The sequence below is a fragment of the Citrus sinensis genome, chromosome 4 (genome assembly GCF_022201045.2).
Source record: "Citrus sinensis cultivar Valencia sweet orange chromosome 4, DVS_A1.0, whole genome shotgun sequence".
Classification (NCBI taxonomy): Eukaryota; Viridiplantae; Streptophyta; class Magnoliopsida; order Sapindales; family Rutaceae; genus Citrus; species Citrus sinensis.
In genome coordinates this window covers 26,100,198-26,123,486 of record NC_068559.1, presented here as the reverse complement: position 1 = coordinate 26,123,486, position 23,289 = coordinate 26,100,198, and the positions used below count along the sequence as shown (strand labels likewise).

The 23,289-nt window shown below is 35.8% G+C and overlaps 4 protein-coding genes across 11 annotated transcripts; 1 reads left to right on the top strand and 3 right to left on the bottom strand.

The window, feature by feature from the left end:
- Window positions 1-2,022: 2,022 nt before the first annotated feature.
- On the bottom strand, window positions 2,023-4,485 carry LOC102619231 (alpha-galactosidase-like; the record flags this gene model as incomplete). Its single annotated transcript, XM_052439935.1, has 9 exons — window positions 4,467-4,485; window positions 3,994-4,172; window positions 3,553-3,810; window positions 3,291-3,465; window positions 3,130-3,191; window positions 2,675-2,841; window positions 2,452-2,549; window positions 2,234-2,292; window positions 2,023-2,157 (listed from the first exon to the last, which is right to left on the bottom strand). Coding segments are annotated over exons 1-9 (1,152 nt in total), but the record flags the coding sequence as incomplete, so codon positions are not given.
- Window positions 4,486-5,558: 1,073 nt separating this feature from the next.
- LOC102619323 (probable alpha-galactosidase B) lies at window positions 5,559-10,616 on the bottom strand. The gene is made up of 14 exons (XM_006483901.4): window positions 10,407-10,616; window positions 10,060-10,213; window positions 9,629-9,886; window positions 9,351-9,525; window positions 8,856-8,917; window positions 8,606-8,769; window positions 8,403-8,500; window positions 7,856-7,914; window positions 7,634-7,768; window positions 7,310-7,554; window positions 7,039-7,198; window positions 6,541-6,616; window positions 6,392-6,442; window positions 5,559-5,911 (listed from the first exon to the last, which is right to left on the bottom strand). Exons 1-14 carry the CDS (start codon window positions 10,466-10,468, stop codon window positions 5,691-5,693), a joined length of 1,920 nt encoding a protein of 639 aa, XP_006483964.1. The 5' UTR covers window positions 10,469-10,616; the 3' UTR covers window positions 5,559-5,690.
- A 72-nt stretch (window positions 10,617-10,688) lies between these two features.
- On the top strand, window positions 10,689-15,449 carry LOC112498999 (uncharacterized). 8 transcript variants are annotated; one of them, XM_052439532.1, is made up of 13 exons: window positions 10,689-11,138; window positions 11,574-11,683; window positions 11,770-11,824; window positions 11,918-12,682; window positions 12,778-12,915; window positions 13,000-13,491; window positions 13,566-13,804; window positions 13,895-13,979; window positions 14,078-14,170; window positions 14,318-14,413; window positions 14,602-14,679; window positions 14,771-14,956; window positions 15,056-15,449. In XM_052439532.1, the coding sequence occupies exons 2-13, from the start codon at window positions 11,589-11,591 to the stop codon at window positions 15,275-15,277; spliced, it is 2,544 nt and encodes an 847-aa protein (XP_052295492.1). In that variant the 5' UTR covers window positions 10,689-11,138; window positions 11,574-11,588; the 3' UTR covers window positions 15,278-15,449. The 8 variants fall into 8 exon arrangements, with proteins under 8 accessions (XP_052295492.1, XP_052295491.1, XP_052295490.1 ...); XM_052439531.1 differs by having other exon boundaries at window positions 10,691-11,138; window positions 13,934-13,979; window positions 14,542-14,679; XM_052439530.1 differs by having other exon boundaries at window positions 10,691-11,138; window positions 14,542-14,679.
- Window positions 15,450-17,075: 1,626 nt separating this feature from the next.
- On the bottom strand, window positions 17,076-19,978 carry LOC127901892 (protein FAR1-RELATED SEQUENCE 5-like). The gene is made up of 3 exons (XM_052439934.1): window positions 17,886-19,978; window positions 17,597-17,796; window positions 17,076-17,359 (listed from the first exon to the last, which is right to left on the bottom strand). Exons 1-3 carry the CDS (start codon window positions 19,976-19,978, stop codon window positions 17,076-17,078), a joined length of 2,577 nt encoding a protein of 858 aa, XP_052295894.1.
- Window positions 19,979-23,289: the final 3,311 nt, after the last annotated feature.

Below are 23,289 nucleotides of genomic sequence, written 5' to 3'. Positions count from 1 at the left end.
CAATCTTATAGAGACTGATTCTAAAGTTATAGACTGTAGATCCCTTATTGTATTAAAATTATATGAATTTCGAATTTAAACCCTTGTTTGTAATATGATATTTCTAAAAGAATACGTCTCTCAATTTTGGTTTTAGTATAATATATACTCTTAATAAAATATTGCATAGTTTTATTATTATTATTTAGACTAATAGCAATTTAATCTTCTTTCCATCTACACGAGGGGAGGTTCGAACTTTAACCTTTTATTATCAAGATCAGAAATTTTGTCATCTCAACATATGATAGTCGCAAAATATTACATAGAACTTAGATGGTACTTTGTGAACTTAGATAGTAATTTATGTAAAATATTACAGCAACCGGCATTTCCTCTTGATGAATTTGGTTCAATGACAAAGGCCACTTCCCAAAGTGCCTTTTTTGGGAGTAGTTTTCAGCTAAAAAGTTGTAGAAGTTTTATACATATTAAGAAAAAATCTGCTTCCTTTATCATTTCTTAACTTTAACTGTTTTGCCACCAAAAGAAGAAAGTTTTCGGACCAAATGAGATTGTCTTTATAATAAAAAGCCATTCATCTGAAAAGCTATGTCCCTATCTTGATTATTCTGACCATGAAAATGATCATTAACAAACTAATGATTCAATGGTTAGTGATCTAATCGGCTGCTAAAGCTACATATTCTTTTGTTAATACTTTAACATCAATAATGTATCATCAATAATGTATCTTTCAACGTGGACTAAGACCCTCCCCACTAACCCTTCTTTTTCTCTACTCCAAGCGATGCCTCGAGTAAGTTGATGTTGCTCAACGAGAGAAGAAAAGGGCAACCATCTTTCTTTTTCTTTTTCGAAAGTGAGGTGTCAAGTCTCCTCATGCGAGAAATTGGGTATCAAACTATCAATCACCTGTCTCTTTTCTTTTGGGCGAGTTTTGGCAATATATGTGATCTACAACTTCGGATTAATATATATGTGTGTGTGTGTGTGTGTGGTGCATTATATTGAACTTAATACAATTCACAATTTTTTTTCTAAAAATTATCTTAATATTCTTTCCTAGCCATTAATATCTGTGTACCTACTTTTGTGGGGGCAATAAACAACAAATTTGAATATCAAATATGAAATTATTAATCCATCCAAGCACGGTCTTGCCTCCTTTAAAATATAGCACATACTGTTGCTGCCATCATGCATGACGTGTAATTCACTTTAGGTTCTTCAACAACATTTATGAAATGATAAAAATGTAATTTACTGTGAATTGAAAATTACGACACTTTGATTTCAAATTTGAAACATATCTTAATACGTTTATACGAAGAACACAATATGGGCATATTTGGAAGGATCAATCACTTACCAAGAAAATTTGATTTGAACTTCTGAAACAAATGCAGTAGGAGTTTTTATTTTTTTTGGGCTATAATATAATTTCCTCTACACTAGTTACAATTAAGAACAAATAGTGCACAACCATGGGTCTCAACTTCTGCCCATACAGACTTTTTCATCACTCCAAAGTCTTTTCCACTCCAGATTTCAGTCCCTTTACATGGAGGCTTTATTTTCCACCCAGGGATTGCCTTGCTCAGGTCTGCTATTTCGGCCCAAATCGTCGTCTTTGCATTGTTCAGATTGAAGAATGCAAGGTATATTTCTCCTGAGGATGAGCAAAGATAGAAACAATCAAACTATGGAATGTAAATTAAGAAAAGAATGCACATATAACATAAAATTTTTAATATGTGATGTTCAATCCTCAAGGCCGAAGCCGAACGTGACCAAGATAACTGGCAAAGAAATCAAACCTTTTCTTCCAGTTGCAATCCAAGAACGAACTCCCGAAGCAACAGCTCCAGCACTTGGTCCAGTAGCTCCTCCTTTTCCTCCATTAATATAAGGAAACTGTAATTAAAGGCGAGAGAAAATCTATTAGATATGAAGCATTTGGAAATTTGTATTCTTCAGATTGCTGTCTTAACTATGTGTGTTTGTGTTGCCTGTACTTGCCTCCTTATTGTTTGAGCTATGATGGTCAATCTCCAGCAGAGTCGGATTTGTAATCAGACCATACGTTGTGTCATCAAGCTTTCTTACATCTCCTCCGAACATAAGAGGAGATTTGGCCATCGCCCACAAAGTAATCTGTGTGAAGGCGAAATGAATGAGCCCTTTTACCAAAGATCAAAACACCAATTCAGATTTGCATATACAAGCATACCTGAGTTTTTTGTTCATCTTGAGTAAGTTTACAAGCTCTGTATGGACCTTGAGTTGAATCTGACAAAACATGAAAACATCAAGATTAATTTGTGAATTACTTTGCATCCATTCTTGAAATTTGAAAAACTAGAGTGTCCAAGCATGCTACATAATTCGGATAACGGAATCTCGTTGAATATTTATGAAAGAGAGCAAAAATTTTCCAACATATATTACTTGCATCAGTAAGCCACCCCAGTGGTAACATATCCAAATCAGGCCATGACTTTCCCTTCAAGCCCAGGGCGCCGGTCATATTAGCGGCAGCGAAATCCCTGAAGCAAAAGGTGACACATTTCAATCCCTATATGGAATAATGAATAATAAACAAAGCACATATTTTTGAAAAAAAAGGAGGGAAAAAAATTCTGATTAAGCTCTCATGGAATCCATAATCTACCTTGCAACACTAAAATGGGCAGCAACATCTGGCCAACTATCCCAATCATCCCCAGTTACCCGGTACATGTTGGCTAATCCATTTATTTTTTGTGCCATAGCTGGTGTTGCACTTGTTCCTGGAGACAAAGAATAGATAATTGGACGGTTTTGTTGCCCCTTGAAAACCTGCACGGTGAAATGTCATAAGGATTATCACCTCAAAGTTTGTAAAAGAGGTTTTTTTTTTTTTTTAAGTGCGGACATACTTCTTTTTTTTTATGTGCCCATGTTTTTTTTTAAATTAAGAGGCTTAGAAAAGTTAGTTTTTAACTTTCTTAAATTTTATAACTCTATAGTTCATTAAAAGATAATTTTATACAGTTTAAAAGTGTGTCTGTATTTTTTTAATGTGATTATTTTGTAAACTTATAGATTTATGACTAATTGATTTTACCAAAAGCAGGATTTTTTTACCTCCGACACAACGGCTATTTCACCCTCATCCAAGTCATCACCAAATGCACAATCATGTTTCACTGCAAGACAAAAGGAGAAAGAGTTTATTAAACGAGAGAAAAGATTGAGAACAATTAGTAACATGGCAATAAAAATGGAAGGAAATTGTTCAAATGTACCAAAATCAACACCCCAGTCGGCATACTGCTTATGCAGTGACCTCAGAAAAGCTTTGCCAGCTCCCAACTTTGTATTTACGGCCATAAATCCATGCGGCATCCATGCGCATGGCTTTTCCTTGATGGCTATATCTTGCGCCCGCCATTGGCGACCTGCCTCCATGTAAGGACCTCCCTGATCAAATATCAAGACAATAATGCGTCAAACAGAGCAGTTCCTACTGTGGTTCGCATATTTGACATCAATTTTATGAGTTGATACCTTGTCATAGTCATAGATAAGGGTGTTAGCATTAACCGCTTGGGTACTAATTCCTTTCATCACATGAATCCCAAACTTCAAACCTATATCATGTACTTTCTTTGCTATTTCTGTAAACCCTTTCCCACCTTTCGAAGATGGCCATCGCTCAGGATCAGGCACCATTCTTCCCCATTCATCGATCAAATCTATCCCTTCTGAATCTATATGTGCACCTTTCACTTTCTTTCTATACCAGAGATAATCCACCACAACGTACTGCATCACATTACATAAAACACACAATGAAAAAGAAAAAAAAAAAAGGCCATTAATTAGTCCGATATTATTTGCGTCATGCCCTTCCCAGTTTGTCTAGATCATTTTACACACGTTAAGAAAATTTAAGCCTCATTTACGTAAGTTCATTATGCCACCTTACGAGATGGAGCAATTGATTACCTCATATCCATGAGGAAGAAGACGCTTAGCAACAATATCGGCACTTTCCAAGAATTCTTGTTCTGAGATTATCCAGCAAAATGAATCATACGAGTTCCAGCCTCTGGGCGGTAAGGCAGCATGTTCTGTCTCTTTGTCTGCTGCATTTACAGACGGTATCCTGAATTCCAAGACATCTCCTAATTATTTGTTTCATCATAGTAAAAATTTTAACTCACTGATCAAAAATAACAAACAAATACTATCATTCATTTCTCATTTCCTACGCATTCAAGAGTGTCTTGCAAGTAACTGTAATGTTAGTGGTAATAAGAAAAAGAGGTACCTGTGAAGGAGTAGGCTAGAGAAGAAACAAAGAATGCTCAATGCAAAGAACTTCATTGTTGCTTGTAACTTTCAGTTCTATAGAATGGTATTTATAGATTCTAAAGAAGAGAAATTCCAGACAAAGATGAGGTAATCCGAACTTTTACCTATTTTTGAGGGAGTCATTTACCGCCAAAAACATTTTTTATTTGCATTTTCCACTTTTCCAGACAAGGAGGACAAAGGTCAAAAAAGTTGATTCAGTGGATAAAAAAGAAAATCCAAAAAGTTATCTAAAGAGAGAGAGCATTTATTTTTTTCCATTTTTAGCATTTTTAGACCCTAAACAATAAGAGAAAAAAGTGGAAAATGATTATTATTAACTAATGAGCTTCTAAACAAGGGCAATCAAGAACACCAACAACTCAGAACACACGACCATCAACCATTTACAACTTAGATAATAATCGGATAATAAATATTTTAAGAACTAAATGAATTAAGGCTATTTTGAGCAAAAAGTTTCTCAGCGTAGGATATCTTTAGGCAATGACACCAAGGACTCATTAATTTTGGTTACTTGTAGGCTCGGTTTTGTTTTATTTTTTTTTCTTTTTCCTCCAAGTAAAGCTGGAAACTAGATCCATGCCCTACTCGTTATGGAATTAGAACCACACCTCTGTGAGAACCAAGAGACTTTACCTAAATCATCTGGCACACCCACAATGTCGTATCGACATTGAACGACTCTGCTCAGTCATTTCAGTTTTTTGTTGTGAATAATACGTTACAGTTTTCAGCCATGCATCTAGATTCCGGCCTTTATCTGCATAAAGAGTCATGCTACCTTAGAGTGGGTTATGATTGAAGTTGGATAACTATACACGCATTTGGGGTAGCTATGCTGCCACCGCGCAGCTACTCCCCATGTCTATTTTAGGGAAATATTCCCCTCGAATATAGCATGTGGAGCAGCTGTGCAGTGACAACACAATTGCTCCAAACGCGCTATATAACTTTAAACTATAACACTAAATTATTTGGTAAATATCAACTGTTGTATCTTAAAAATTATGTTAATATGATTTTTTACTTGTATAGTAGAAAATTTATTATATGTTTAATAATTTTGTTAAAATTATTAATTAAATTTACTAAAATCAATAAATACAATTAAGTTCCATATATAATTCAGCGGGTGCAATGTGCGCGAGTGCATACAAACGATTTGAGGAAAAAGAATGCAGAAAACTCGGGGGTAGTCTGTAGAAGTAAACTAAATAATTCAGCCGGTGAAAAGTGCAAGTACATTCAAACAACTGGAGGAAAAGAATGTAGAAAAACTGTGGGGGAAATCCGTAGATGGAAAATGCGGTATAATTTCCTCTACACTAATCACAATTCAGAACAAATAGTGCACAACCATGCATCCCCACTGCCGTTGATAGTGTCTGTTGTAACACTCCATAGTCTTTTGCACTCCAAATTTCTCGGCACTTACATGAAGCTCCATTGAGGTTTTTTCCAGGTAGTGCCTTAGCTAGGTCTGATATCTTGGTAGATATTAGTGTCTTTTCAGTGTTCAGATTGAAAAAAGCAACGTATATTTCTCCTGAATAAGCAAGGAAACAAAGTAATCAAATTCAGCTGAAAAAAACATCAACCCCGTTGTTTTACAAGAGTAATAGATTGCAGGGATGTGATAATTCAGCACGAATTGTGACAAGAAGCTGAACACTAAGAGCAAGATACAATGATAAGGAAAGTGATTATTAAGCAGAAGCAATTCTGGAGAACGACTTGTCTCCTTTACTAAGCATAACCATCAGAGAAGCTACCCTTTTCAAAGATTGAGGTATTGATAGCTCCCAACCAACAAACAAGTCTCTTAAAAAGACTTGTTTCCAAGCAAAAACAAAATCATTTTTTTTTCCTTAGTCTTCGTCATAATTAGTTACATTTTAGCTTCCCTCAATGAAGTGAAATAGCTTTCAAATGGGTGATTGACCTTCATTTATCATTCTACTTGTAAAGTGCTCAAATGAGCATTTTTAGTGATTCTAAGCCATAAGATAAAGCATTAGAGAAATACCTTCTCTTCCAGTTGCAATCCAAGAACGAATTCCACCAGAACCAACATCAGCTGCATAACACATAAGTTAGCCATTCAGAATCATCATCTTAAAAACAATTTTCAGATGTTTATCATTAGCATGTAGAAAATCTGCTTAGAACTATCACCTTGAACTAAATTCACTGTGGCACAAAGACCTGAATAACTGCTAATGAGGGCTCCACTGGGGTTCAACTGCCACATCTGCAAAGTTTTGAGTTAAAATCTCAATCATATAAACTTCACTTCGGAATAAATATCAATAGTATAAAAAATTGAGATGAGTCATAGAGTTTGATTCTCATATACGGCTAGATTTATTTGAATAGGGTTAAGCTCATAAACCTCAAGTTCTAATTCCAAGAAAGAGAACTTATCAACTTTCCTGTCCAGCTAGTATTAAGGCTTAGTTGAATCAAATTGGTAATGACTGGGAGTGGTAGACAAAAGGTCTCCTGAAAACCTCTTGTTGTAAATGTTTCTTACTGAAAATGAATTGATTGTTTTTTGCATCTTATGTTTATAGCTAGAACTTCTAATGACATATCTTGGTTATGCTTTCCTTCTTTTCATGGTAGAAGAACAACCATTAAATCTTTGTAAAATCACTTGACACCGAGGGGTACCTGGTTGGCATCTCTTTTGCACTTAGAAAATGATCCTCTTCTCAACTCTTTAGAAGTAAGCTTCCACTTTGGAGAAGCATCCAAGCACACCCCCACGCCTTTACTTGCTAGTAGATGAACTTTCCCCTGATACTGCTGCTTGTAAATCATCTCTCCATCTCTACATCAGCATTCATATTAAGTTGAAAATCATGATCATTAATCAAGTGCAAGTAATGACAACAAAATCACACAGATAAATCCAATAATGAATAGGTGAAATAAACATTACGAAGACAAAAGCGCTCGACTCTTGTATAAGCATAAAGGTTCCCCAATTTTGTTTCCTGATTTTCCTTTCCAGCAGATTTCTTCAAGCTCTTGGTCATGAGCTTGAATTGACCAACTGTTTGCTTTTGGATCCTTACAGCTAGTGAGACCCAGAACATGTGTATTTGACTCAGCGACTTCTGAAAGATGTGGAGGGGTGACCTTAATTTTCCTAGTATTTCCCTTTGTTCCAATAATATAAGGAAACTGTAATGCAACAAAAAGTTAGGTACGATGCTAGAGGAAAATATTCTTCCGACACAATTATAAGAATGTGTTCACATGCCTCCTTATTGTTTGAGCTAAAAGTGTTTATCTCCAGCACCGTAGGATTTGTAATCAAGGAATATGTAGTCTCATCAAGTTTTCTTACATCTCCACCAAACATGAGAGGAGATTTGGCCATAGCCCACAAAGTCATCTGCTAAGCAAAATGAAGAAGGTGAGAAAAGAATGCTAGTCTATTAAATATCAACAAACTAACTCAAATATAAGTATGCAAGCATACCTGAGTTCTTTGCTCATCTAGATTAAGGTTGCAAGTTCTATGTGGACCTTCATTTGAACCTGGAACACATGAAAATATCCAAGTTAGTTTTATGGATTCTCATCCATTCTGGAAACTTTTTTTTCATTTAATCTGCCAAGCTAACCAACCATCACTTGCAACTTTATGAAATCACAAGACATAAACCCTCTGTACTTCAATTTCATGATTAGTAATCTTATGACACAAAATTTGCTCCAAGAACCAACGCTGCTAGCTCCTAAAACATTTCTACTTAAGAATAATATGCTTTATAGGGATGGAATGCAAGACAATTAGTTCCTGTGTCATGTGGCTGAGAGTTTGGATATGTTAGACAGATGCTGAGCAACAAGCCTAGAGTTAGCAGCTACCATCTCATTATTTCTTTGTCTTACTAATACATGCAGAAAAGTACTGAGTGGTAGATATGCGTTGTATGCTACTCCACTGTCATCAATCCCACTGTCATCAACCGGTCCAAGAATGTTCCAGATGAAAGAGAGAACTAGTTTCCAATTTACATAACCTGGATCAGTGAGCCACCCCAGTGGCAGCATATCCAAGTCAGGCCATGACTTCCCTTGCAAGCCCTTGGCGCCTATCATATTGGCAGCAGAGAAATCTCTAAAGCAATTGCAAACATGTCAGAGATATGAAGACAAGGAATAAAATAGCTCAAACGGAAGCATAATTCTAAGGTCTTAATGCATATGTATCTCTTTTATTTACCTTGAAACATTAAAATGGGCGGCCACATCTCCCCATGTATCCCAGTCATCCCCAGTGATCCTGTACATGTTGACCAATCCACTTACTTCTTTGGCCATAGCTGGTGTCACGCCGGTTCCAGGAGACAGAGAATATACAATGGGGCGGTCGAGCTCCTTTAGAACCTGCACAAATGCTCTTCATATGTATGACTTCCGCCCCAAAAAATTTAGTGAGATTATCGCTAATTTTATCAGGCACTAATCTGTACCTCTGACACAAAGCTTATCTCGTTTATGTTCAAGTCATCACCAAATACACAGTCATGTTTTACTGCAATAAGACCAAGGATATAAATTAGAAAAGATTAGATGAAGCCAGTCCAGGAAAGTAAATAAAGTGATGCTATAGTTTGGTTGTGATTGATGCATGGTACTTAAAAAAGAAGATGCACTAACCAATGCTACAGAAAAATCAAAAGCCAGCACCTTAGCCAGGTAATTTCATCAGGTTAATTGGGACTTGATTTAGCCTTTAGCCTAGGTGGAAAGTTAATGCCTGATTTATGCTTTCATGGGGGGGCAAAAAAAAAATGGCTCTTAGCATCTGATGATGCATAACAATGGCTCCTAGGGAAAATGGATGCTACCTACAAGGAATTTGAAACTTCAACTAGTTTTCATCATGACACAACAAGAAAGGATGACTTTCAAGTATTCATCATGACATAACAAGAAGGATGACTTTCAAGTAATTCTCAAATTACCAAAATCAACACCCCACTCAGCATACTGTTGATACAGTGACCTCAAGAAAGCTCTTCCAGCTCCCAACTTGGTATTTACACTCATGAAGCCATGTTGCATCCATGCACAAGCCCTTTCCTTGAGCCCTATATCTTTTGCCCGCCATTGTCGACCTGAATCCTCATAGGCACCTCCCTGATGAAAAGAAAAAATAAAGACTCAATCATTAACCTTCGGATCTAACACCTCACACAGTCCTGAGAACTTATGTCTTTAACATAAATAAGAGAAGTAATACCTTGACAGTGTCCAAGATAGGGGTGTCTGCATTAAATGCTTGAGTACTTATGCCTCTCATGACATGAATCCCAAACTTCAAACCCATGGCATGTACTTTCTTGGCTACTTCAGTAAACCCTTTCCCTCCTCTGGATGATGGCCATCTATCTGGGTCCGGGATCATCCTCCCCCATTCATCGATAACATCAAATCCAAGAGAATCAACGTAAGCACCTTTCACTTTTCGTCTATACCAGAGGTAATCCACCACAACATACTACATCCATACACAAAAAGAAGGGAAACATCAAGTTTAGTTTCCAAATTCCAACAGTCCATTATCACAAATTCACAATACAAGGAAAATAAAAATAATGATAAAAATAACTTCCAAAATGGCTTAAAAATTAAGCTTTTAGCTGCTGGCCATGCTGTGTATAATGCTTATACCTCATATCCATGAGGACGTAAACGCTGCGAAATAATTTCAGCACTTTGCAAGAACTCTTCTTCTGAAATGGTCCAGCAAAATGAATCATAAGAGTTCCAACCTCTTGGCGGTGAGCTAGCACGGACCGGTACAGCTTCTGATATAGATGATACCCTGAATTTGGAAACATTTTCACTTCATCAAAGTGGAATTTTTTTAATCACATTAACAAACACAATCACACATTTTTCCACAATTTGGCGCAAAATTAATACGATTCCTGATGTCTTGGAAAAGATTTCCAACGGACCAAAATGGTGAAATCAATGGGCCCACCAAATGAGTAATCACAAGGTAGAAGAAACACCTGTGAAGTAAGAAAGCCAAGTACAAACACACAGCGCTCAAATTCAATACAAATATCTCCATTGGCACCGGCGCTGCTTTCGTCGTTGCTAATTACTAAATGCGAAATTATTTTGACTGAAACGGAATTGTCGGGCTTTTTACTTGATACATCTTGATGAGGGGAAAGATTTTATTTGGGGACGTGTCATTATCTGCGTTTGTCGGCTCGGCCACCTGCGTGTGACGTTGTCTTTTTCTTTACGACAGAGGACACGGCTACCATGCAGGGCATGAAATCCCTGTATGGTGCAGGGGCCAAACTTAAACCGTTGGATTCAGCTTGTTTGAATCCAACGGTTGTGGTTTTAATAAAAAAAAAAAGAGAAAAAATGAACAAAAACAGGAAAAAAATAAGGCAACCGGTTGAATCAAAATATTTTCCCCTCCCTTCCTCTCTTTCTCCCTCCCTTTCTCCCTCTCTTTCTCCTTTCTCCCCCCCGAACATTGAGCAGATCTTTGTCATTCCTCACACTGTCACGGTCTCGTTCTTGGTCACTCTCCCACTCCGGCTCACACTCCCGCTCCCACTCCGGCTCACACTCCCACTCCCGCTCTTGCTCACACTCAGGCTCCCATTCTCGCCGTTGTTGTTGCTATTGGTCTTGGCTTTTCTTCCAACTCACACTCACGCCCGAACTTGCTCTCACTTTCGCTCTAGCTCCCGGCTCCGACTTTCACTCTTCTTATCAAGGTTACTGAACTTGAAACTTAGCCTTGTATTTGTTAAAGTGATTTAGATCTGTAATTTGTTATATTTGGGGAAAAGGATTTGTTAATGATAGTGTAGAAATATAATGCTTACATAATATTTGACAAAATGCCACAAAGAACTATAGAACTATTTGTCATCTTTTAAGATAATAGGTTAATTTTTTTTTTATTGACAAAATGCTGTAGGCGTGTTTTCAATTTTTTTTATAATAATTCGATGATGAAAAAAATTAGACTTGACCATTCGAGTGTGGTAGCTTTGTGTGATAGTTTGGCGTATGCATTCGTTTGATGCAAGATGCATTTCGGTTAATGCCCATCGCACGTGTGAGGTGTGTTTTGGTGCGATAGGCACCGTCGCACCAACACGTGTGGGAGAGGCAGTAATTGTTGTTTATTAACTGCTTTCTTGTAGATTTTACAAGAACACATGGAATCTGTTGATGGTAAGAGGAAAAAATCGAAAGAAAAATCATTATGGCAGGAAAAGCAAGCAGTGAAAAAAAAAGCATGGATATACTATTTGTAAGTATAATTTATATGCATTTATGTACCCATTATGTTTAAGGTTCAATTTTTTTAATTAATGTAACTTAAAATATTGATCACAGTAAGGCAGAAGCAAAACGACTAAGGCTATTAGGGGTAGAAAAGGTGGATAAAACGGTATGTAGCAAAAATAATGACCTGCTGGATATTCAATTTTCTCTTGCCTAAAATGATATGCCACTGATCGTATATATATTATCATTGTTGTAGGTTAGAGCTGATATTGCACAAAATTGGAAGAAACTAACCCCCGAGGAGAGGCATCAATGGATGGTTAGTAATATGAATGAGATATCTAGCTCAAATAGTAGTGAAAATAGTGGTACGAGTAAAAATATTAAGGAATCTGATGAGGAGAAGACTGATGGTGGCAACCTTCTATCTCGATGTCGTGTAGCCTCATTCTCCGATGTGGTTTCATCTTTTTCAAGTGACCAACAAGCAGCAGTGAATGAAACCGGCTTAGGAAGTCTACTTGACCTAAAATGTGGACGCTTAAGACAAGAGTTATGTGCAGCATTAATTCAACAATGTGATGTAGGTAGGCAAAGTATAATTCTACATGGGAAAGAATACAATTTAAGCCCTACAGTGTTTGCAACTATAATGGGGGTTAGAGATGGAGGCACACGTGTGGACTTAAATGACCAAGCAGTTGATATAACTGATTTGCGTGTAGTGTATAGTAGTGGACCTAGAGGAATTCATATAGCGGAGGTGAAAAAAAGGCTAATGAATACTTCAACTTCTGATGATGAATTTAAGATACTTTTTAGTCTTTTTGCGTTGGGAACCATTTTATGTCCCACAAGTGCAATATACATTAATCCGTTGTATCTTCGTGCACTGAAAGATACAAATTCAATTAGAGAAAAAAATTGGGCTAGTTGGTGTTTTACCTTTTTATGGGAAGGTGTGCAAAAGTTTAAAGAGAATAAAGTTAGCTCTGTTAGCGGCTGTGTTCTTTTCTTAAAGGTTCGTATTTAATTAAGAAAAAATATATTGTTTCTTGTTTCTTGTATTTTGCTTATTTCAGTGTATAACATACGTACTTTGCCATTGATGGACAGTTGTTCTACTTTTCCTCCGTTGTATATGATCGACCTTCTATTGATAGAACAATGTGTCCTATCAGTGTATGGAATAATGATGAGATTCGACGATTCTTGAAATGGCAAAAAAAGCTTGGTGGCATCAAAAGCAATAAGGTATAAAATACATGCATACTATTTTAATGAAATCAATTACCATATTTTTGGACTAAATTGTTATTATTTTATGAATTATTTTAGGTTTCGATGCGTGACCCTGATCGGCTTCATAAGCCTGAACAAGCAGAACCTCCTGGGTGGAACAATGCGAATAATGATGCTTTTCAGTTACTAATGGAAAGGTTTGGGTCATTCGTCGCACAAAACAAAGAGTCGTTCCAAACCATTGAACGGAGATTGGAAAATATAGAGAAAATATTGGGAGAGTTGACATCAAAGTATCACGGAGGATCAAGCAAACAACCAGTTGCTCCCGATCCACCTTCAAATGTGAAAAGTCAAAATCGTACATCTCCGGATGGAAAAACAATGTCAAAAACTGAAGGGAAAATGATTTTGGTCAGTGATGACGACACCGTGGATCGTAGAGTGAAAGCAAGTTTACGAGCCTTTGATGTTATGTTGGGCTGTATTGGGACTACTGCACATACTAGTGAAACTCCGCTCGATTCATTTCAATTTGATAGAGGACATGATCTCCATTTAACGCCAAAACCTCGAGAGGAGGGAGAGGTTTGTCTAAGCGATCTTTAGTTGTAATTTAGTTTTAATGATAATGAATTAATTTTGACCCTGGACATATATAGAATTTAGCTGAACCACTTGACACTAAGCAAGAGTTCCAGACCTCCACTAGCATGAGCGTACCAGCAACACGACCAGCACGGAACAGAAGGCCGGGACGATACCAACTCTCTCCTTATGATAAAGTGTCTCGGGGAGCGAAGGCTAAGTTTAAAGCTGGTCCTTTCCATGTAAATAACCCCCTTTCTCTTGACCAATTGAAGCTCATTCAATATGCATTTGATAAAGGTGGTAACGGAAGGTACTTGTGGTTTATAAGGCTTTGTATTTTTTATTCCCTTGTACATATATATTGATTAGCTAACACTTTATTACTTGTTTGTGTTTTCAGCGAAATCGTTGTCTCTACTGATGATCAATTTATCTCCAGGCATAATTTCATGAGCCTTTTGCCTAACACGGCTCTGAGTGGAGAGGTTTGTGGTGCATTGGCACGCACATCATCGTACTATATGTTTGGATGCTTTATTGCAAAATTAAATACTAAGTTCTCACTTATTGACCACTGTTTTAGATTCTCACCATGATAGCATATCACCTCACACTATATGAACGGGCTAAACGCAATGATGCACCAATAAACTGGTATTTACCGACAATATATGCAGTAAGTATCCACCACTATTATTTCTATGTGAATTGAAGTTGTTGTTTATCTATAATAATTTTCAAACATTGCTCTGTACAATAAGATATTTTTCAATACTTGTGCATTTATTGACATATCACTTGTTTACTTATTGTTCTTTTTTAGCAATCAGCACTTACCGTTGGAGCCGACGTTGATGGTTTTGCACAAGCAGCAAGTGTCGGAAAACCTTTCATGCTAGACTTTCAAAGGTGCCAAAAGGTTACTTTCTACACTCTCTACTGAGAACAATTTTACTTTTTGTAAAACATCTTCTATGAGAAAAATACTTATTTTTATTTGTTAGATTTATGTTCCAATTATCGATGGTGACTGATTTTTTTTGTTAGATTTATGTTCCAATTAACGATGGTGCCTTTCATTGGTTCCTGTTCATCGTGAATGTGAAGGAAGGCTATGGTGAGGTTTGGGACCCTCTTCCTGATGGTCGAAGTAATCGAAAACGCGAGCAACAAGCTGAACGCATAGTATGTTACATGTGTATATGTCGTTCCTCACTTTGGTGTAGGTTTTTATTATTCAATAATCTAATTTGCTATTTTGATTTGAACTTCGCAGTTACATTCTCTTGATTCCATTTTTCATTCAAAGTTACCTCCAAATGTCAAGCCATCAACGCGATTCATTTGGTTCCCTATTCGGTCTGGTGAGGGGGTTCCGAAACAACCAAATGGATTTGATTGTGGAATCTATGTCATCAAATTCATGGAGACTCCAGGGCTCATTCCTATCAAATCATATATGGTAACAATTAAAAATTTGAATAGAGATATTTTAACTCGTTGTCTCCTTATTGTATTGATCAAGTAAAAGAACTTATTACATAGTATGTTACATGCGTAGCATGATTCCCAAGATGTTCGTGGAAGACTAGCAGTTCAACTTATCGACTCGGCCTTTAATGAAGCACGAGCTGGATTGCTTGCTCAAGCAAACGTCACATTTGCTGAGCATGCTGCCCAGGCAAGGGCCATACCGTCTACGCTGAAGGCAAACACATATAGAATAGGCGCGAAAGCTCCAGGGAAAAGTCGGAAAAAAAATCCAAAAAGATTACGGTCGTAAATGTTAGGTCTTCTTCATTGGGTTCGTGTGAAATTCCACATTTTGTTGTAGGTTTAACTGTGGAATCATAATTGTTCATTTAGTGCACTGATTTTTGTAGTTTGACCACTAACATTGTTCTAATTAGTGTATTCAAATTAGTAAATGTCATGGATACTACTTCGAAGACACACACTCTATTTGTATAATATATTTTTGAGGATGACATAACACATACTACAATTGTGACGGTTGCTTCCCCTCACTATTGCAAGATTTAAAACTAATTGCAAAAATTTAAAAACCTCGCCCTAATAATCATCAGCATCTCAAGACAAGCACATTGCTTAAAAATTATCCAAACACATTAGGCATGATGGGAATGATTTTTCTAAACCCATTTGATGTCAAAACGGTTGAAAATGATGGCTTTTGGAGTGAGCAAGAGAAAAGATAAAACAGTTTGAGACAGAGAGAGATATCCGGTTTGCCGAAATGCCAGGCCGGATTCGGACAACCGGCAAGCCGATTTCGTGCCAGAAAAGAAAGATAAAATTGTTAACATAAATATGTTAATAATATTGATTTTGATGATAACAAATTTTATATGGTTTTTGACAAAAATATTGGAGCTATTTCTTTATAAACGAAAACCCTTTTTAATCATTGCCTTATTTCTTCATAAAAGATGGATTTTCAAATTAGAAAGAAATTCTCTGCAAAAACTTGTTTAAGATTGCAATTCTGGTCATTAACGGTGAACCGTTTATTTTAAACGGTTAACCGATTAAAGGCAGAGAGTAACACTTTTCCTAAACCTCTAACCGTTTATGAAAAACGGAAAATACAATAGATGGTGAGGTTACTGGAAGTTAACGGTAAACCGTTTTATTTTAAACGGTTAACCGATTATTACCAGAGAGCAACATATTGCCTAAGCTCTAACCGTTTACGCTTAACGAAAAACACCCAAGATGGGAAGGCTACTGGAAACTAACGGTGAACCGTTTATTTTTTTAACGGTTAACCGATAACTTCCAGAATTGAAGGTTGTCCTCCTCTGGCATTGATTAAACGAAAACTGATAAGGCTAAATTGTTGTGCAGGTTACTGGAGCCAAACGGCAAACCGTTTATTTTTAAACGGTCAACCGATAATACCCAGAGAAGCCACTTTATGCAATCCCTTAACCGCTAAATGAAAACGGATTAACTGATGTTCATTTTGCAGGTTACTGGAGACAAACGGCTAACCTTTTATTTCAAACGGTTACCCGATAACATCCAGAAACGTTACTTCATGCAAGTCCTTAACCGTTTAGTATAAGCGGATAACAAATGCTCATCTTGCAGGTCTCTGGAAGTTAACGGCGAAAGGGCAATCGTAAACGGCAAACCGTTTATTTTAAAATCTGGCCCAACGGTAACTTTGACAACCGAAACGGTTAACCGTTTAAGGTTAACGGCGAACCGTTTTCTGTCCGACAGTTTGAATCTCTCTTCCCTTATCATTTTATATTGTGATCATCTTAATTGTTATTGCTTTGAATTTGAGTTATAATTGCATTAAGATTTTCTTTAATATTGAACAATTTTTTAGAATCCCAATTCACCCCCCCTCTTGGGTTGCTTACTTGTATTTCAAAAATTCACGAAACCGGCAAGCCGGATTCGTGCCAGAGAGCTCTGGAACGAATCCGGCTAGCCGGTTGGAGAGAGCCGGCAGGGCGGATTCGTGCTAGAGCTCTCTGGCACGAATCCGGCCTGCCGGTTTAGCACAACCGGCATGCCGATTTCGTGCCAGAGTAGAGAGATAAAATTCACGAAATCGGCTTGCCGGTTGGCCAAAACCGGCAAGCCGGTTTCGTGATTTTAATCTTTCTGCTCTGGCACGAACCGGCATGCCGGTTGTCCGAAACCGGCAGGCCGGATTCGTGCCAGAGAGCTCTAGCACGAATCCGGCCTGCCGGCTCTCTCCAACCGGCTAGCCGGATTCGTTCCAGAGCTCTCTGGCACGAATTCGGCTTGCCGGTTCGCACCAACCGGCTAGCCGGTTTCGTTCCGTAGCTCTCTTGCTCGATACTGGCTATCCGGTTTGATAAATCTATACGATAAACAGCAAACATGTGATTACAAGCGGTATACCGATTTATCTTTGGAAAATATTTTGCCATTACAATTAAATACATGGTTCAAAAAAACTTCAATTAAATACATGTCTTTCGAATAGTGAAAAGCTTCAATTAGATACATTACATGCTTTCCAATTAGTGAAAAGAATTGTCTCCAGGCCACATATCAGAGTGCATGGTGGGATATGGAAGAAATGTGAAGGTATTACTTCCCATCGATGGTGGCATTGATGAATTATTCCACAAGTGATCTGTGGATTCAGAGCACGGTTGAGAACTACTCCCACATTCATTTTGAGTTTCTATTTCATATGAGGCTTCACTGTTGTAGAATGAAAAATGTTCACTCGAGCGAGCTAATATAGATGTACCCCAACTGTCGTTGTTAGCAGCATTGGCTTCGCTACTCCTGCAAATAATCAATCGTGAATAACACTTAATATTGAGACCATAAATGGATCAAACAGTCAAAGACAAACATAAAAACATATTAAATACCTCGCGCTATTACTGGCAATAGGACATCTTCTTGCTGTATGGCCAGGCTGTGTACAAACGCTACACTTCCTGTTGTTTGAAGGGGATTTTTTTAATCTTGTCGCACCACCTTTTGTCCTGACCACAACTGGATCTAGTACCGTGGATTTTGTTTGTGGACCGTATACAGAACTTTGATGGCAAGTTCTCTGTCCTCCAAACAGTTCTTGAAATTTTGATGTCAATTGATTGATCGCAGCTAAAGCTTCTTTATATGAGTGCTCGTTTTTTGCCGCATAGAAACACATTTTGTTAGTTGCGGTGCTCAAAGAACTGAATCTAGCAACATCGGAAATCTCACTATCAACTTGTGATCGGGCTAAGTTGCACGATGTATAATCCTTCGCCTTTTTTGTCCACCGATGAAGAATCATATTATCAGGGATGTTTCTAAATTGTTCCACTTTCATGACATGAAACATGTGTCGACATGGGATTCCAGCAGAATCCATCATTTGACAAGAGCAATCGATTTTGTTAGTGGGTTTATTATATACCACTGTCCACTTTATGTCTACGTTCCCAAATTGTGTCAGCGTGTAGTAGTTAGTATCAGTGCAGTTCAAGGCTTCAAACTGAATCAAAGTGGCTTCTTGACGAATTTCTTCCCTAATCCAATGAAATACGCTAATTGGGAAAACATTTGTAGCATGCTTTTCTAGGCTGCGTAAGTGTGTGGTCAACACAGGAGTACTAAATTTTGTTTTAAACTCATCTTGAACTTCGGTGGTTCGAATGTTGCAGAGTGCGCGATCAATTTGTAGCACAAATTCATATAATTTTAACCTGTACTGTAGAAAACGATTGAGATAACAATGAATACTTTCACACCGTTGAGTGCTTCGCATACCAGCAAAAAATGTTCCTTTAAGAAAAGCTTCGGCCCATTTATGTCGCTTTGCATACATTTGTTTAACCCAACCATGTTCGTGTAGCTTAAACTCATCAACTAAAGCAAACCACCGCTGGTCAAATTCACCTGCACTCATGCCTGTCAACATAAGATCACGAAATTTACGAGTGCAGTCTTCGTTTTTAATATTTGCTTGTGCATTTCTCTCTAAATGCCAGCAACAAAGACGGTGAGTAGCTCCAAAAAAAACTGTCTTAATAGCCTTTGCCATTGCTTTATCGCCATCAGTAATCACGGACTTCGGCTTTCGATTACCCATAGCAGACAAAAAAGTTTGGAGTAACCATGTGTATGATTCAACGGTCTCATCGCCCAATAGGCCAAATCCAAAAACTGTAGTCCTACGATGATGGTTAGTGCCAACAAGGGTCACAAGTGGTTTCTGATATGCATTAGTTTTGTATGTCGCATCAAACGCCAAAACATCACCGAAGCATTCATAATCATACCGTGCCATGTAGTCGGTCCAAAACAAGTTTCTCAACCTATTTTCATCATCTAATGTGTACTCATGATATAGACCAGGATCATTATCAGATTTTGCCGTGAAATATGCTATAGTTGCCACGGAATCAGTATCACCAATTTCAGCACTTCTATCTGCATCTAATCTATTTTGCAAATCCTTACGCTTGAACCTGAGATTATGTGAACCCCCAACTTGATCACCCATGTAATCCACAACTTGGCATGTCTTCACGCCAACATGCCTCAATGCCTTAGCTTGAGCAAGATCTCCTTCACTAACATGTCGATGTGAACGAAGGAGATGTACTTCATTCGGAGAAGTCAACGGATGATTGTGCTCAGTTTTAAATTCTGTCACAGTAAACTTGCCACTAGAATTGTCGTAATTCACTCGAAATGATGCTTTACAACCCGTACGCGTTATTGGTCTTGGTTCCCGCACTCTATTATCATTTGCCAAATATTTTTCAGCCCTATATCCTTCCAAATTACAAACCCACCGACGGATCGTAGTTTGTCCAGACTTGGAACGACGAAGCTCATTTTTTCTAACACTAAAACCAACCAATCTTGAATAGTTCATGTACCATGCATCTGCATCTTCTACTGAATCAAACTGAGCTCCAAGTACATTGGTCCAAGGTAACTTAAGATTATCAGAGGATTTACTCATCTGTAAATCTTGAAAGGTAATAGCACGAAATTTAACAAAACAAATAAAATACAGTGATCAAAATACAATGACAATGGGTATATTTGTAAAAATCAATCCACATTCATCCAACATCAGTTTAATGTAATTCATATATTAAAAAATAAAAATAAAATTGAGATAAAAAAAATATTTAAGTCATAAACACTTACTTGAGAAACAACACTGAGATTTTGCAATGGCTGAAATTTGCACCTGTAGTAGCTATGCAGGCGAAAGAAAATGTTGATCCAAGGTGAGTGAGTTATGGTAGGTAGGTGGCATTTAAAATGGAAATATATATATATATATATATATATATATATATATATATATATATATATATATATATATATATATATAGGTATATTTATGAAGGAATGAACAATGCCATTAATTGGTTCAATAGTTAGTGAGTTATAAATGCAACAATAAATATACTATAGAGTAGGTGCAAAAAATTAATACATTTCGAAAATACGTACATGGAACATTAAACAACAAACACGAAACATCTTACTTAAATTATGCAACAGCAAACATAAAATATGAGTACCTCAATAACAGTGAACATACAACGTAAAACATGAAACATAGAACATCAAACATGAAACATAGAACGTAAACATGAAACGGGTGCAAAAAAAAAAATTCCGGGGTATTTTGAAAAATCAGTACATGAAACATTGCACAACCAACATGAAACATATCACTTAAAATATGCAACAACGAACATAAAATATGAGTCCCTCCGTAACAGTGAACATGAAACATAAAACATGAAATATAGAACATCAAACATGAAACAAAGAACGTAAACATGAAACGGGTGCAAAAAAAAAAATTCCGGGGTATTTTGAAAAATCAGTACATGAAACATTGCACAACCAACATGAAACATATCACTTAAAATATGCAACAACGAACATAAAATATGAGTCCCTCTGTAACAGTGAACATGAAACATAAAACATGAAACATAGAACATCAAACATGAAACATAGAACGTAAACATGAAACGGGTGCAAAAAAAAAAATTCCGGGGTATTTTGAAAAATCAGTACATGAAACATTGCACAACCAACATGAAACATATCACTTAAAATATGCAACAACGAACATAAAATATGAGTCCCTCCGTAACAGTGAACATGAAACATAAAACATGAAACATAGAACATCAAACATGAAACATAGAACGTAAACATGAAACGGGTGCAAAAAAAAAAATTCCGGGGTATTTTGAAAAATCAGTACATGAAACATTGCACAACCAACATGAAACATATCACTTAAAATATGCAACAACGAACATAAAATATGAGTCCCTCCGTAACAGTGAACATGAAACATAAAACATGAAACATAGAACATCAAACATGAAACATAGAACGTAAACATGAAACGGGTGCAAAAAAAAAAATTCCGGGGTATTTTGAAAAATCAGTACATGAAACATTGCACAACCAACATGAAACATATCACTTAAAATATGCAACAACGAACATAAAATATGAGTCCCTCCGTAACAGTGAACATGAAACATAAAACATGAAACATAGAACATCAAACATGAAACAAAGAACGTAAACATGAAACGGGTGCAAAAAAAAAAATTCCGGGGTATTTTGAAAAATCAGTACATGAAACATTGCACAACCAACATGAAACATATCACTTAAAATATGCAACAACGAACATAAAATATGAGTCCCTCCGTAACAGTGAACATGAAACATAAAACATGAAAAATAGAACATCAAACATGAAACATAGAACGTAAACATGAAACGGGTGCAAAAAAAAAATTTTTGGGGTATTTGAAAAATCAGTACATGAAACATAAAACATAAAATATGAAACTTAGAATGTTAAACATGAGATAAATTTCATAGAAAATGAATAAAATTTTTGTCTTTTTATTAACACATTTTATTTTATTTTTAAAAATATTTATAATAAAAAATATTTTTTTTCATTTTTACTTTACTTGTCATTTTTTACTTGTTATTATTATTATTTTTTAAATATTATTCGTTTTAAATATTTTTTTTTAATTTATTTAAATAAAAAAAACATATTAATGGCAGCAACCGGCTGTAATACCGGTTGCTGCCAGTCAAAAAAGTTGTTTGGCTGCCAGATGGCAGCCAAACAACAAAGGGGTCAATAAATTGACCCCCTCTATGATACAGGGACTTTGAGTCCCTGTATCATAGCCATGTCCTACGACAGAAAACAAAACAAGGACTCTGTGCCGTGTAATGTTGTTGGAGAAACTTTGGTTCTTGCTCCACGTGTCGTTTAATTAGTTTGCATTTTTCTTTTTCCCGATCATTCTCAAAAGTAACAGTTACCCTCCTCAGACCGGATGTTGCTTTTTTCCGCTGTAAATCTGTGTTTTAAGCTTCTATAATTATTAATCAGTTGACAATGAAGATAATTAGATATGGCTACATTTGAAATTAAAAAAAAAAAAAAGATATGGCTACATTTATTAGATATTTGGATCCAACTATCTTGCTAAGGTTCCATCGATTTTTATCTTTTATGATTTCAAATTTCATTCAACTCCTTATTTTTTTATTTACAGTTTATTTATAATTTTATGTGCTTTGATTGGTGACCTTTTAAAATGTAATTTTATTTTATTTAATATTATTTAACTTTTAAAAAAGCATAAATATAATAATAAATTTATGACTAAATAATATTCATTTTTAATAAAATAAACAATGTTAAAAAGTTATTTTTAAATAAAATAAATAATATTGAAAAATAAATATAATAATAAGCTATGACTAAATAATATAAAATAAAATAAATGCTTATTAAAAATTATATTTATTTTTTAAGACACTATTGATTATTTTATTTTATTTAATATATTTAGTTTTTTAAAGAATAAATATAATAATAAGTCTATAGCTAAATAATATTAAATAAAAAATAAAAATTATATATATTTTAATGCTCATTACTGATTATTTTATTTTATTTAAATTTTTTTTATTTTTTTGAAAGATTAAATATAATAATAACCTTATAACTAAATAATATTAAATAAAATGAGTAAATAATATTTATTTTCAATAAAATAAATTATATTAAAAATTATTCTTTTAAATAAAATATGTAATATTAAAATAAAATTTACTTTTTAAAACTCACTACTATTTAAACAACATAAATTTGAAACAATCCAGACTTATGTGCTAAAAAATTTTTCAACTCTTTAATTTTTTTGAGTTTTTGTTAAATATTAGGAAGCATAATTTTAATATTCAAATAGA